Raw genomic sequence first — 11,370 nt, 5'->3', positions numbered from 1 at the left:
ATCTTTTCATACTTGACAGCTCAGCGAACCTAAGTGAATTATGCCCTTTGGTCCCTCCACCATCCCGGGGCACGACCTCACTGACCGCCACAGGGCAAGAAAACCAGATCGACAAGGCCTGTAAATTCTTTAGTTTTTATTCCCGGCTTACACCCGAAGACTTCACACCCTAAATCTCAGTGACTCTAAAAGGCTATTGCCTTATTCACTGACTTCCCCAAGTAGAAGTTAGAATTTTCCCCAAATGATGCTACTGTTTCACATTAACGTGAATATTCTTCCAGCCAGGCTTTAAAATTGTCACCAGAAAATCACATCATTATCCATTAATCCTTCTGTCACTGTGAAGAATCAATCCTGATATTTGAAACGACGTTTCAAAAGCTATTAAGCCTCTCGCTTTAATAACCATTTTATAGGAAACACAGGGAAAGAGAAATTCTGACCAGGAAACTACAGAAGAATCTGGTTTCTTCAACAACTCTACAAGAGCTGAGGGAGAACCTGTGGTTTTTAAGATTTAAGAAGCATTCACTAACTATAATGGACCTTATTTGGATCCAGATGTTAAGTTGTGAAAAATTTTATAAGACTTGGATTAAGCCTGAACACAGATTGGATGTAGTATTAAGGAACTGACCATGAGTTGATATAACTGAAGCTGTTGAACAACCATGATGGGACATAGGGGTTCATTATATACTTTCTACCTGCTTATGTTTTAAATTTTCTCTAATAGATTTTTTTAGGTTTAAAGAGGCTGAGATCAAGCAAGGGAAAACTGGTGATGCACCTAAGCAGAATACAGAACACTCCCCTCAGGGGTCCACTCACCACACAATTCTTTACAGAGGGGGAGGTATAAAAGGGAGGAATTTTCTAAGAGGCCTGGGGGGGGGGTCAAATCTTTGCTTTTACAACCCACACACTGAGGTCGGGAAGCCTGAGTAACTGGGAAGAGGATGGAATTAAGAGGCGAGTTTCTACGGATGGCTGGAAAGACCAAAGGTAAACCTTGCTTAATCTATGTTAATTGGAAAAATACCTGCCTAAAGCTGAGAATTATTTTTGGGAAAGAATCTCTTCCCTCAGGGGACTGGGGCTAGGTGGGGCTGCTTGCCCTTGAGGCTATTTTCTCAGAGGAGACAGGAGATCTGGGGCTAACACCTGCCAGGATAAGGGCTTGGGTGGCCCCAAGGGACCTAATAATAGAGATGAGACAAAGGAAGCAAGTTTAGAATAGAAAATTCTACTCAAGGCAGGTGGTGTGAGACAGGGGAGGAGCAGTCCCACCAGATCCCCAACCCACACAGCCCCCACATTGACACTTAGCCAACAACTCCATTCTACAGAGTTTATTGGGTTTATAACTGGACGAAGTCACACGTGTACAAAACGAAGCTCACACTATCCCAAAGCAGAGTAGGAACTGAGGGCTGGGGATCCATTACTGGCCTTTGGGGGAGCTCCGAGGTGAGGGGCAGCCAACCCTCCCACTCCAGAGAGATGTGGCCACAGGGGAGGGGAGGAGAGGAGCCCAACTGGCTTTGGTCACAGAACTCAGAGCCTGGCATTGGGTCAGGGCAGGCAGATGGATGGAGGGACAGGAGCCTCAGAAACCGCCCTGCCCAGGGAGCCCAGGGAGCCCAGGGACTGCTCCACCAGTCCTGCTCACAATGTGGTTGGTCCAGACCTAGACTCAGGGGCTGGTGCAAAGGGAAGGCAGCAAAGCAAGAGGGAAGAGACATTGATGTGTGATGGCCAAGGGCACCCAGACCTGTGGAAGAGGGTAGGTGGGGAGGCGGGCTAGCTGCCATTAGGCAGCTAGCAGCGGGTCTCATAAATGCCGCTGCGGCCAATGTAGCGCACCCATTTGATGACATCGTGGTCGCTGTAGTTCAGCTTCGGTTCAAACACCTTCAAGTAGCGCACCTTGAGGCCAGAAGGCGCGAATGGCACCTGGGTAAGGGATAGCTCCAGTTAGGAATGTGGCCTTCCTCTCACAGCCACTCGGGAAAGTTCCAAAGCCCTGCTGCCCTACCTCATCTCTCACGTTTGAATGACTGGGGCCCTGAAAAAAGCTGGTGGGGGGGGGAGTTGGGGTAGTGAGAGGTCCTCTGAGAGGTTACTAAAGAAAGCATATCCAAAAGTAACTAGCAATCATTTGGGTTTGCAGTCAGGCCTTGCATGTGAAAACTTGAATCAATTCCTTCAATCAGCAGGTGGCAGCAACCAAAGACCTGCCTTAGAACATACTTATCCTACTCAATATTATGGACTTAAACAATAAGGTGGAGAAAATTACATGTCTAACATGCACAAAGCAAAGTCAGCCCATTTTCCTGTCTGTAAGTAAGGTTTGTGTCTCATCTGGCATGCAAGCAATCTAAATTTTTCTCAACAACTGTTTTATGACAAGCCAAAAGAAGTCAAAGATTTTTGTCAGTGTGAATAGCAATTTTTTGTAGGAGGCCTGAGTGGGGTAGAAATGGGTCTGCGAACTGAAGTCACTTCTCTAGGCCTCAGTTTCCTCATCTACAAGGTGATAAGATGCAGAGGTTGATTTGAATGATCTCTAAAGGCTTTCCTAGCACACCCTGCTGTGACTCTAGGCCCCTTCTATGCCATACCTCAAAGTTCATGGAAATGGGGGGTCGAGCCCATTTCTTCTTGTCGTTGGTGGGCAGAAGCTCAATCTCAGCACTGATCTGTGATTCCTTCATGCCTGCCATGCGCTTGATCCTGGGAACACAAGGACAATGGGCAGCAAATGCCTCTGGTAGCTTGGAAGAACTTCAAGGTGGGTTGCTCCTTGGTAGGGGAGGCGCAGGGAAGAGAACCAAGGAGCCAGGACAAGGAAATGTGGTGAGGACTCTGATAACTCTTGCTATGAAACGTGGGTCTGTTATTCCTTCAGCACTGTGGGCTGTGGTCCCTGCTTAGATACATGGCCATTCTATCCCTTGCTCACTGTCTACAGAGATATTACAAGGGCAAATGGAGAAATGTTAAAGAATCTTGATAAATGCATGCATGCACCCTCGTGCCAGCATGTGCACACTCACACGCAGGTGTAAGGGATGACAACACAAGCAGAGGCTCTTGGAGAACCCTCACAACACACCTTTCACCCCCATCCCCCTCCACATATACACACAGAGGACTAAATGTGAAACTTAAGGAGGGTACACCAAGGCATCTTGAGCCCTGCTGTGGCCTCATGAGGGAGACTCACTTCCACACGATGGCATTCTCGCTGGCCTTGTACTTGGCCTTCCCCTTCATGCAGATCACCTGCACCCCGCTGGTGTTCAGTGGGGTTGGGATCCTCACCTAGAAGTGACAGACCTGTCAGGGAGCTCTGTCAAGACCTGACATCAGCTGCCTTTATTCCTGGAGACAAGTACTTCCTCCTCCCCAAGTCCCTTATCCTCACCTCAATCTTCTGAGCCAGTAGTGAGGGCTTGAAGTTGGACTTAATGACCACCTTGACCTCCAGCTTGGTGCGTCCCACTTCCCGCACTAGTGGGATCACTCGGAAAGGAAGGATGATGTCCTTGGTGGTACGATACCTTTAGGGATGTGAAACCTTTAGGACAGCAGAGCCTGTCCTTCTCCCTCTCCCCACTCTCTGCCAACAGCATCCCCTGCTCCTCACACCCCAATGGCACCTCATGAGCTCAAATTCTCCATCTGGTGGGATGAAGCTGATGCTGCGTTCAGAGTCAAACTTGCTGAGTCGCACACACTGGTGGAAGGTGCAGTCATCAATGGCAATTGATTGCTTCCCGCTGCAAGCAGGGGCAAATGAGCACCTCATTGGTACAGGAGAGTGGCAGGAGAGAGTCAGGCTGGGAGACTTCCCTACCCCCAAAGGCTGCCAGAGCCTAGATGAGGCTTGCACTGTAGTCTATGCAAAGCTGCCAGAATGCAGCTTTCTGACTTGGGGGTCCTTGCCCCAGAGTTATGAATGAGTGGGAGCTTTGCAAGCTCATCATCTCTTGAGAGCTCTGCTGCTTGGAGCCAAGAGATTTCAGGCACACTGGGCAGAGGCCACCAATATGTTCAGAAAAGCCTTGGTCCTAAGGACCAAACAAAGGGGCTTACTCTCTGAGTAGGAAGAGGACAATCCCTTCATCTCTCTTAAACATAGATTTTGAGAGCAACCAGCCAAGCACACCCTTGGGAAGAGGGAGTTTGCATTACTGCAGTAATGAAGTCCAGAAGGAACTTGTGATTCACCAGGCTCCGCTCAGCCCTCCAAGGTCCACCCTCTCCCACCAGTTCCCCCTGCCTCAAGCACCTCTTGCTTGTTTCATCAGCTGTGCCTTTGCCCTGCTTCTCAATGACAATCTTGTCATTCATCCCAAATTTGCACTCGGGCATGCCACTCAGGTAGCTCTTCATCACCACCCGGCCTGACACATGGGCGCTCAGCACCTGCCCTGGTGATGGACAGATAGACAGGAATGGCTGAGTCAGGACCAAGAACTGCCCTGGCCCCCCTTCAGCTTCATCATGAGAGGGCCCTCACCCTGCGGGGACATGAGGAGGTTCACACTTTCCAGCACATCCAGGAAGAGCTCGTTCCGGCGATACTTGATGCCCTCCCGCCGCCAGCCAATCTGCCCAGTCACCTGGCTGGTGATCTGGGACTGCTCTTCTTTTGTCTACATGGGGCACAGAGACAAACAGCAAGGCCTCACTCCTCTCTCCTTCAATCCTCTTGTCTCTATCCCCACTCCATTCTCATCCCCCACTTCAAGTCCCCACCTGTGACCCATCTTCCCACACAAGTCCCACTGGGCAGGGCCTGGAGAAAACTGAGCAAAGCTGCAAGGGCGGAAGCTAAGGGAACAGCTTACCTGATGCTGGAGAACACAGGGCCAAGATGGTGCCCACGGGAAGCAGCAGAGGAGCGCAGACGGGAAGAGGCAGGCAGAAAAGAAGGAGAAGGCTATGAGGCCTGTATCCTGGAAGAGGGCCCAAGTACTCTCCTCCTGAGAAATACCAGGCCTCCAGAGCAGCCCACACCCCCCTCCCCCTGCCCAGTGCAGAAGGAAACTGCTTGAGCTATATTCCCAGTAACAGAGATGCTGAGTTGGCAAGCTCCAGGGGTGGGAGAGGGCCACACAGAGCAAAATAGGCCTGCACTCATGGCAGAAGGCTCAGGCCAGCACTTCCTGTCAGGGACAGGCTCATGAGTCAGCTCAAATAAGGCTTGTGGGCCAGCTGGGATGAAGGGAGATTGGGCTTCACCCTGACTATGGCCTGGACAATTCAAGTACCTGGCTCTTGATGCCCTGCTGGGTGATGAAGGTTTTCAGCGCGCCTGTCTCTGAGTTCTGTGGGTAGCCAAAGTCTAGGATCTCTGCAAAAGGAAGGGAGCCATTAGCCCCTAGAAAAAGTTCAAGGCTCCTTTATTCCAGTCTCTCCCCTGGCCTGGACATTTCTGGCCAGCATAGCTCCAGAAGAAACTGTAGCATCATCTGCAGCAAAATTTTCTAGCTTTGAGGCATTCACTCTAGGATTGTCTTTCATAAGAAAACAATTAAAATGTCAGATTTTTTTCAAATAGAGAAAATCAGCAGAAGAGTCACATGGCCAGTGAGTGAGAGGTCAAGAAGCCCCAAGCCCCTAGAAGACAGAGAGATGTTGGGAAAGTGGAAGGACTCTGCTCACTTAAATCATACCCTTCAGAGGAACAGAGATAACAATGCATCCCAAGGGGCCTGTGGTATCTCACTGTCCTCCAGGCTCTGAGGAAGCTTCTGACATGGAAAGCTGAGAGGACAGTGTACCAAGGTCCAAACCATAAAAGTAAGAGGATGAAATGTGCTTAACTGCAGGAGGCCCAGCCACCAAACCCCAGAATCAGGTTCCCAGCCCCTTGAAAGACATTCTGGTCTTCCCCCACCTCCACTTGCTAGCCTATTTCTGTATTCATTTCAGAGCAGCATTTACATCTGGATTTGGAGTGTCCTTGGGGCTCAAAAGACCAGACAATCAGGAAACAAAGTTCAGAGGGCACTGGAGCCTCAGACCTGCTCCCACCTCCAGGCCAGGCCCTATCAGATTCATCCCCACCCTAGACCCACTGCCCTGCCAGCCTCACCATCCAGCAGCTCATATATGAGCACAAAATTGTTCTTGATGTTCTCTTCGCTGATCTTGCCAAAGTAGGCAGCCATTACGTCACACATCTTATAGAGGAATTCGAAGACCATGGCAGCATTGACATTCTGCTTGGTGACAGCTGCCAGCCAGATGTTGGACCGCTTAACATGGAAGAAACTGGTGCGAGCGATGTTGGTGACGGGGCTGCGCACCTGCTGCCGGGCGTGGATAACATTGACCCGAAAGGCGTCCACTGCATTCCTCCTGAGAGAAAAGGGTACACAAGGGCTGCTAAGTACCCAGGCACAACTCACTCCGTGGGGCTCAACCACAGCTACAAATAGCCACCCACCTCTTTCTGCTGAAGTTTGACACACACTCTAAAGCCAATGCCTAAACTGCTGGAGTGGCTCCCTGCGATTCTTGAGTGGGGGCATGGGAGGAGGGCCAGAGCTAGGCTGATGTCTGAAGGCCAGAAGGGACAGGAAGTCAAGTGGCAATGACAGAAGGGCAGATGTAACCTTAATAAAGTGAGGTCCATCAAGTTGAGGGAGGTACATTCCTGACTCCCAGGCCTGGCCCATTTCCCAACTGCTATCTCTATACCATCTCTGTAAGCTCCAGGCCCAGATGAGAAAGAGACACTACTTCTCCAGTCTTCCCACTAGTGACCCCACCAGCAGAGAAGGCCAGCTCCCCCAAAAGTTAGACAATGCCAGCATGACTCCAGAGAAGGCTCTAATCTACTGAGGGAAAAGCACCGAGGGACCAGGGAGCTGGGCCACCCAGTCTTGTCCAGGATCCAATTCCAAGGCAAGTTCAGGGAATGAAAAAAGAATGAAGAAAACAATGATGGGGGGCAGGGCCCCCCACCCACCTGTGCCTGGGCGGCAACTTGACAGGCCGCTTACCTATTGCTACAGCAGCCAATGAGATGGGATGAGAGAATGACGCCAGCAAGAAGAGGAGAGTGACAGCAACGAGAGAGAGGATTAGACACACAACACATTGGGGGTGGGGGCAGCACACACCATGAGGTGGAAGCAGATGGGCCACAGGCAAGGGGTGGAGAGCACAGCAAAACATGCAAGACGTATATGCTCTGGCCTTGGCTTAACCAGGCCCATGCAGGGCAGGAGGGGGGTGTGGATGGGTGTAGCCAGCCAGGTTCATGCAAGCCAGCCAGGTTCATGCAAGCCAGCCGTTGCCACAACTGTAGCTTATGCCCCACCACCAGCCAATGGACAAACAGCTGCAAAGTCCAGGCTAGCCCGTTAGCCAGTGAGCCAGGAGCCACTGCAGCAGGCCCATTCTCTGTCTATCCTAAGCAATCCAAGAAAAAAAAACAGGGCAGCATGAACCAAAGGAGCCTAATCTCATTACAGCTACTGAGGCCAGGACAAGTCCCCTCTGTCAGGGAAGAACAGTGGCATGCAGGGTGGGGCAGAATGAGAAGTAAGGCTTCTTGTTAAGTAAGGTCTGAGGGACACAGGACAAGGAGCTGTTCCAGGTCTACTCTGATAGGCCAGAAAGGGGAGCATGGCTTCCCTGCCCTTCCCTCACTGACCCAGAGAGTGCCTCAGAGGAACTGAAAACAGCTGAGTCAGCGGCCCCACTCTTCCTGAAAAAGGGAATGGGAGAGGATTTGGCAGCCGGGAGAGGCTTTCAAGAGTCCACGGAAGGCTCTTACCATGAGCAAGGCTTTTGAGAGCAAGACTTAGGTGGATTAGTACCTCCAGCTAACTCCACTCACCTGAGACAGATCTCCCTTCTCCTCAAAGAAGGAACCAACCTGCCCAGGCAAAAGTGCTCATCTCCAGCAACCAGGTCTGTCACTAAGGGAAACAGGAGGCAGGAAGGGTAGGAGTTCCAAAGACTGTGGGGGTCCTGCCACTTCACAAGTCCCACTGAGTGGCCAGTACCCCAGACCTAATGGGAACTAGGATGGACTAGCTGAGCTTCCAGGATGCAGCGAGGGGTTGGCAGTCCAAATCAGCCTCTGGCGGAAAGAGATCTGGTCCTGCATGCTGGATAGGAAGAATGGGGGTGGGGGCACAGCCAGGGGACTCACCCGATGTCATCTCGGTAGACCCGGGAGATGAGCACCTCCCCCTTGTGATTATAGATGAATAAGCCTCCAATCATGGCGGCAGCTCAGTCTCCGCGGCCCATCGCTCCGAGAACAGACCTAGGACAGATGGGGGCAGGGTAAGGGAACGCTTCAGAACCCCAGCCAACATCTCCTGTGGGGCTGTGCAGGTCACTCTGGCTGGGCTTTTTTCCTGATTCAACCCTCCAGCAAGTGACCCTGCAGCCTTCCAGGCATGCCCCTCCCCTTAGCCAGTCTCTAGTTCCTGTTTATCCCACGCTGGAAGGGAGAAAGGGAGAGGGACTTAGGCCAAGGATTCTAAGGCCATTTTGACCCTCCCTTTTCTGGGGCTGAGCCCAGAGTAGCCCCCTCCCCCTTTCACAATGCTGAGCTCAGCAAGGCCCCTTCCTGTGCAGACTCACTCAGGCTCTAGCTGGTGAGTCACTGTGAAGGCCTGCCTGTGGCTGCAGGAATGGCGGTAGGAATTACTCCAGTTGGTTCAGGCCTGGGGCCCCCAGGCAAAGCTTTAGAAGCACCCAGTCTCTCAGGCTCCACTACCCTTCTGAGAAGACTGCAGAGCTTGAACCTCCGGCTCTCTAATTCACAGAAGTCTAAACATTCCAGGAAAAGGGTGTGCAGGGTGTGAGGAGGAGCGAAGGGCCTTAGGCCTTGACATGGACGCATGAGTGTGGCTCCAGCCTCTCCCAGGCAGTCAGATAAACAGGCAAAAGAATCAAGTAGAAAGGCCCCAGCCCTGACAGTCACTTCAATGACCCAGGCTACTTATCTGTTATTTTTGACCACCTTTTGAAAAGGAAAGCTCCCTCTAAGCTCCTAAGTTAAATAAAAATATAGGCTTTTTTGGGGGGGTGGGCAGTGAGGTGTGCAGGTTCATAAAGTTAAGAGATCCTTCCAGCTGAAATTCTGTAACTCCAGACCCACAATATAATTCACTTCTGATCTGAGTGCTTGTAAGTAAGAGGCAAAATGCCTGAATTATCCAAATTACTTGGGTCAAACTAATTTGTTCAGCAGACTTTTCTAAACTAGAAAATAAAAGCTATGACCGTGGCTGTCAAGGTCTCCCAGACTGAGTGAGAGGTCTTTCAAAGTAGTGGACACATCTCATTCCTCAGTCCCAAAGAGACTGGGAGAGGAAGAGCAAAATGGAGGTAAAGAACCAAGTTCACAGGTATCAAGTCGTAGGCAGCTCAGGCACCGGAGAAGCAGAGGTGGGGCGCAGGACAGGAATGAAATATTTAGTTAAGGGATAGACTGGCAGCAACAGCCAGGCAGTATACTCAGATGAGCCCACAGCAGTAACAAGGCTGGTGGGGGAGCCTGGAGAAAAGAACTTCCAGTATGGCAAAGGTCAAGGCTTTGAAGAGGAAAAATGGCAGGGAGAGATTGGCAGTGGTGAATAAGGGCAAGCTGGGGAGACGGAGGCTGCTTTGGGGTTCGGGTGTAGAGGCATGAAGAGGTGGTGGGCTTCTCGCCCTGGGAAGGGAAGACATCATCGTGGGAAAAGATGGTTCCAAGGGGTACGGGGACTGTCACCGTCTGAGGAAGAAGAGCCTCGGGGTGTTACTCAACTGCGAGGGGGTGCCTCAGGGTGGGGAGCTTGTGACAGTCCAAGAAGGCGGCACATGGGTGTGTCACTGTCCTAGGGGATGGGGGAATTGTCCTTGTCCCGAGAGGAGGAGGCCCTGAGGGGTAGGGGGTTGTCACGATCCCAGATAGTGGGGAGCCGCGCAGCGTCCTTGCTCTAGGAGGATTCCAGTAGGTCTTTCTCTCATGGGAGGCTCCGGGCGGGTCAGGCTGAGGGCACTGCTCCCCGCCCGTTCTGCAACCGCGCCCCAGGCGCCCCCACCCCGCCGTCAGCTCCCTCCCGGATCTGAAGGCTGAGGCCACTCCTGGGCGTGGGCAGCTTTCCGCGTAGAGCAGTGCAGGGAAGAGCAAAGCTGGGCAGCGGGGCAGGCCGTCCTCCCTCACCCGGTAAGGCCAGATCCCGAGCTCACCTGGTGTCCGCGGCCCTCTGCTCGGCCCGCCCGGCCACTCTCCGGATCCCAAGATGTCCGCCCGCCCCCTGCTCGCCTGCCCGCTGTCTCGGCTTTCACTGCAGTGCCGCGGCTCCGCCCTAGCCTGGGCTGCGCGTGCGCGTCCGCCTCCGGCGCAGACTACAAATCCCGTCAGGCCCTTCGGCTTTCTCGTTTACACTTTTAAACTGCCTAGATTTAGCAAAACTACAACTACCGATGGCCTTTGAGAACTTTCGAAGGAATGGGTAGTAGTGCCTCGTGGGGAGGTAGGAGTGACTTTATCCAGCCCTTCCCGAAATACACAATCCAGGATATGCTGTTCCACTCATTTCATCTTACCTATTTAGCATTCTGGGAATTGTAGTCTCTGAAATCCCTCCTGTTCCTCTTTCAGTGTTTCTGAGAGCCTCAGAGGATTAGTGCCATTTGTTGAAGCCCATCTGTTAAGCTTTGGATTGTTGTAGGGCTCCGGAGTCCGAGCACTGGTTGTCCTCACTTTACACACAAGTACGACTTGGCAGTAGAAGTGTTTGTGCTGAATTTTCTGCTTTGTAACACCATCTCTGAGTCTCCCAAGTTTTTGCATTATATATTTGGTCCAGATATGAAAGTTTTTCTAGGGATCAAGACCCAAGGTAGGGGGCAGGGAGTGAGGAAGCAAATATTTAGAAGAAACTAGCTAAAGCTTTTCAAGAATATGTCTGTTTTACCTCAGTATACCTATGTAAATATGAGCTCCTCAAGGCCAGGACCTGTACACCTTCTAGTGACAGGCATATATGTTGCTTAGAAAACTGTTGGGAAGTTGAATTTAACTGGACATGGGATTTGAAGTCCTTCTCTGATGACAGAGTTAAACTTCACATCCAAGCTGAGGAGACAGAACCAACCCTGGTACGTGAAAGGCCTGCCTGGCTCTTGCAGGACCTGAAGAAAATCTGTTGGCTCTTCTCTTTCTGTAGGGAGAGTACCCTGCTGCCTTCTCTATGCAGGGCTGAGCCCACCATGGAAGAAGAGAGGGCAAGAAAGGGCAAATCTACTTGCAAACCTTATTGTCCCTAGCACCCTCCTGCTAGAAGCCAGAATATGGCAGGATGAAGATCTGGCTTCCCTCAAATTGTGGTT

General features: G+C 51.5%; 1 protein-coding gene across 1 annotated transcript; it reads right to left on the bottom strand.

Moving 5' to 3' along the window:
- Positions 1-1,340: 1,340 nt before the first annotated feature.
- AP2M1 (adaptor related protein complex 2 subunit mu 1) lies at positions 1,341-10,381 on the bottom strand. Its single transcript, XM_006201045.4, has 11 exons — positions 10,225-10,381; positions 8,189-8,305; positions 6,116-6,381; positions 5,289-5,371; positions 4,535-4,670; positions 4,304-4,445; positions 3,672-3,791; positions 3,437-3,572; positions 3,236-3,333; positions 2,631-2,742; positions 1,341-1,959 (listed from the first exon to the last, which is right to left on the bottom strand). The coding sequence occupies exons 2-11, from the start codon at positions 8,260-8,262 to the stop codon at positions 1,825-1,827; spliced, it is 1,302 nt and encodes a 433-aa protein (XP_006201107.1). The 5' UTR covers positions 8,263-8,305; positions 10,225-10,381; the 3' UTR covers positions 1,341-1,824.
- Positions 10,382-11,370: the final 989 nt, after the last annotated feature.

Source organism: Vicugna pacos, chromosome 1 (assembly GCF_048564905.1).
Source record: "Vicugna pacos chromosome 1, VicPac4, whole genome shotgun sequence".
NCBI classification, from domain to species: domain Eukaryota; kingdom Metazoa; phylum Chordata; class Mammalia; order Artiodactyla; family Camelidae; genus Vicugna; species Vicugna pacos.
This window is presented reverse-complemented; position numbering and strand designations above follow the sequence as displayed.

Coding starts and splice junctions, on each gene's coding strand:
- AP2M1 (XM_006201045.4), bottom strand. CDS start 8,262: ATGATTGGAGGCTTATTCATCTATAATCACAAGGGGGAGGTGCTCATC. Junction 6,382..8,188: donor GTCTACCGAGATGACATCGG/GTGAGTCCCCTG, acceptor CTTTTCTCTCAG/GAGGAATGCAGTGGACGCCT. Junction 4,446..4,534: donor CCTCCTCATGTCCCCGCAGG/GTGAGGGCCCTC, acceptor GTCCATCACCAG/GGCAGGTGCTGAGCGCCCAT.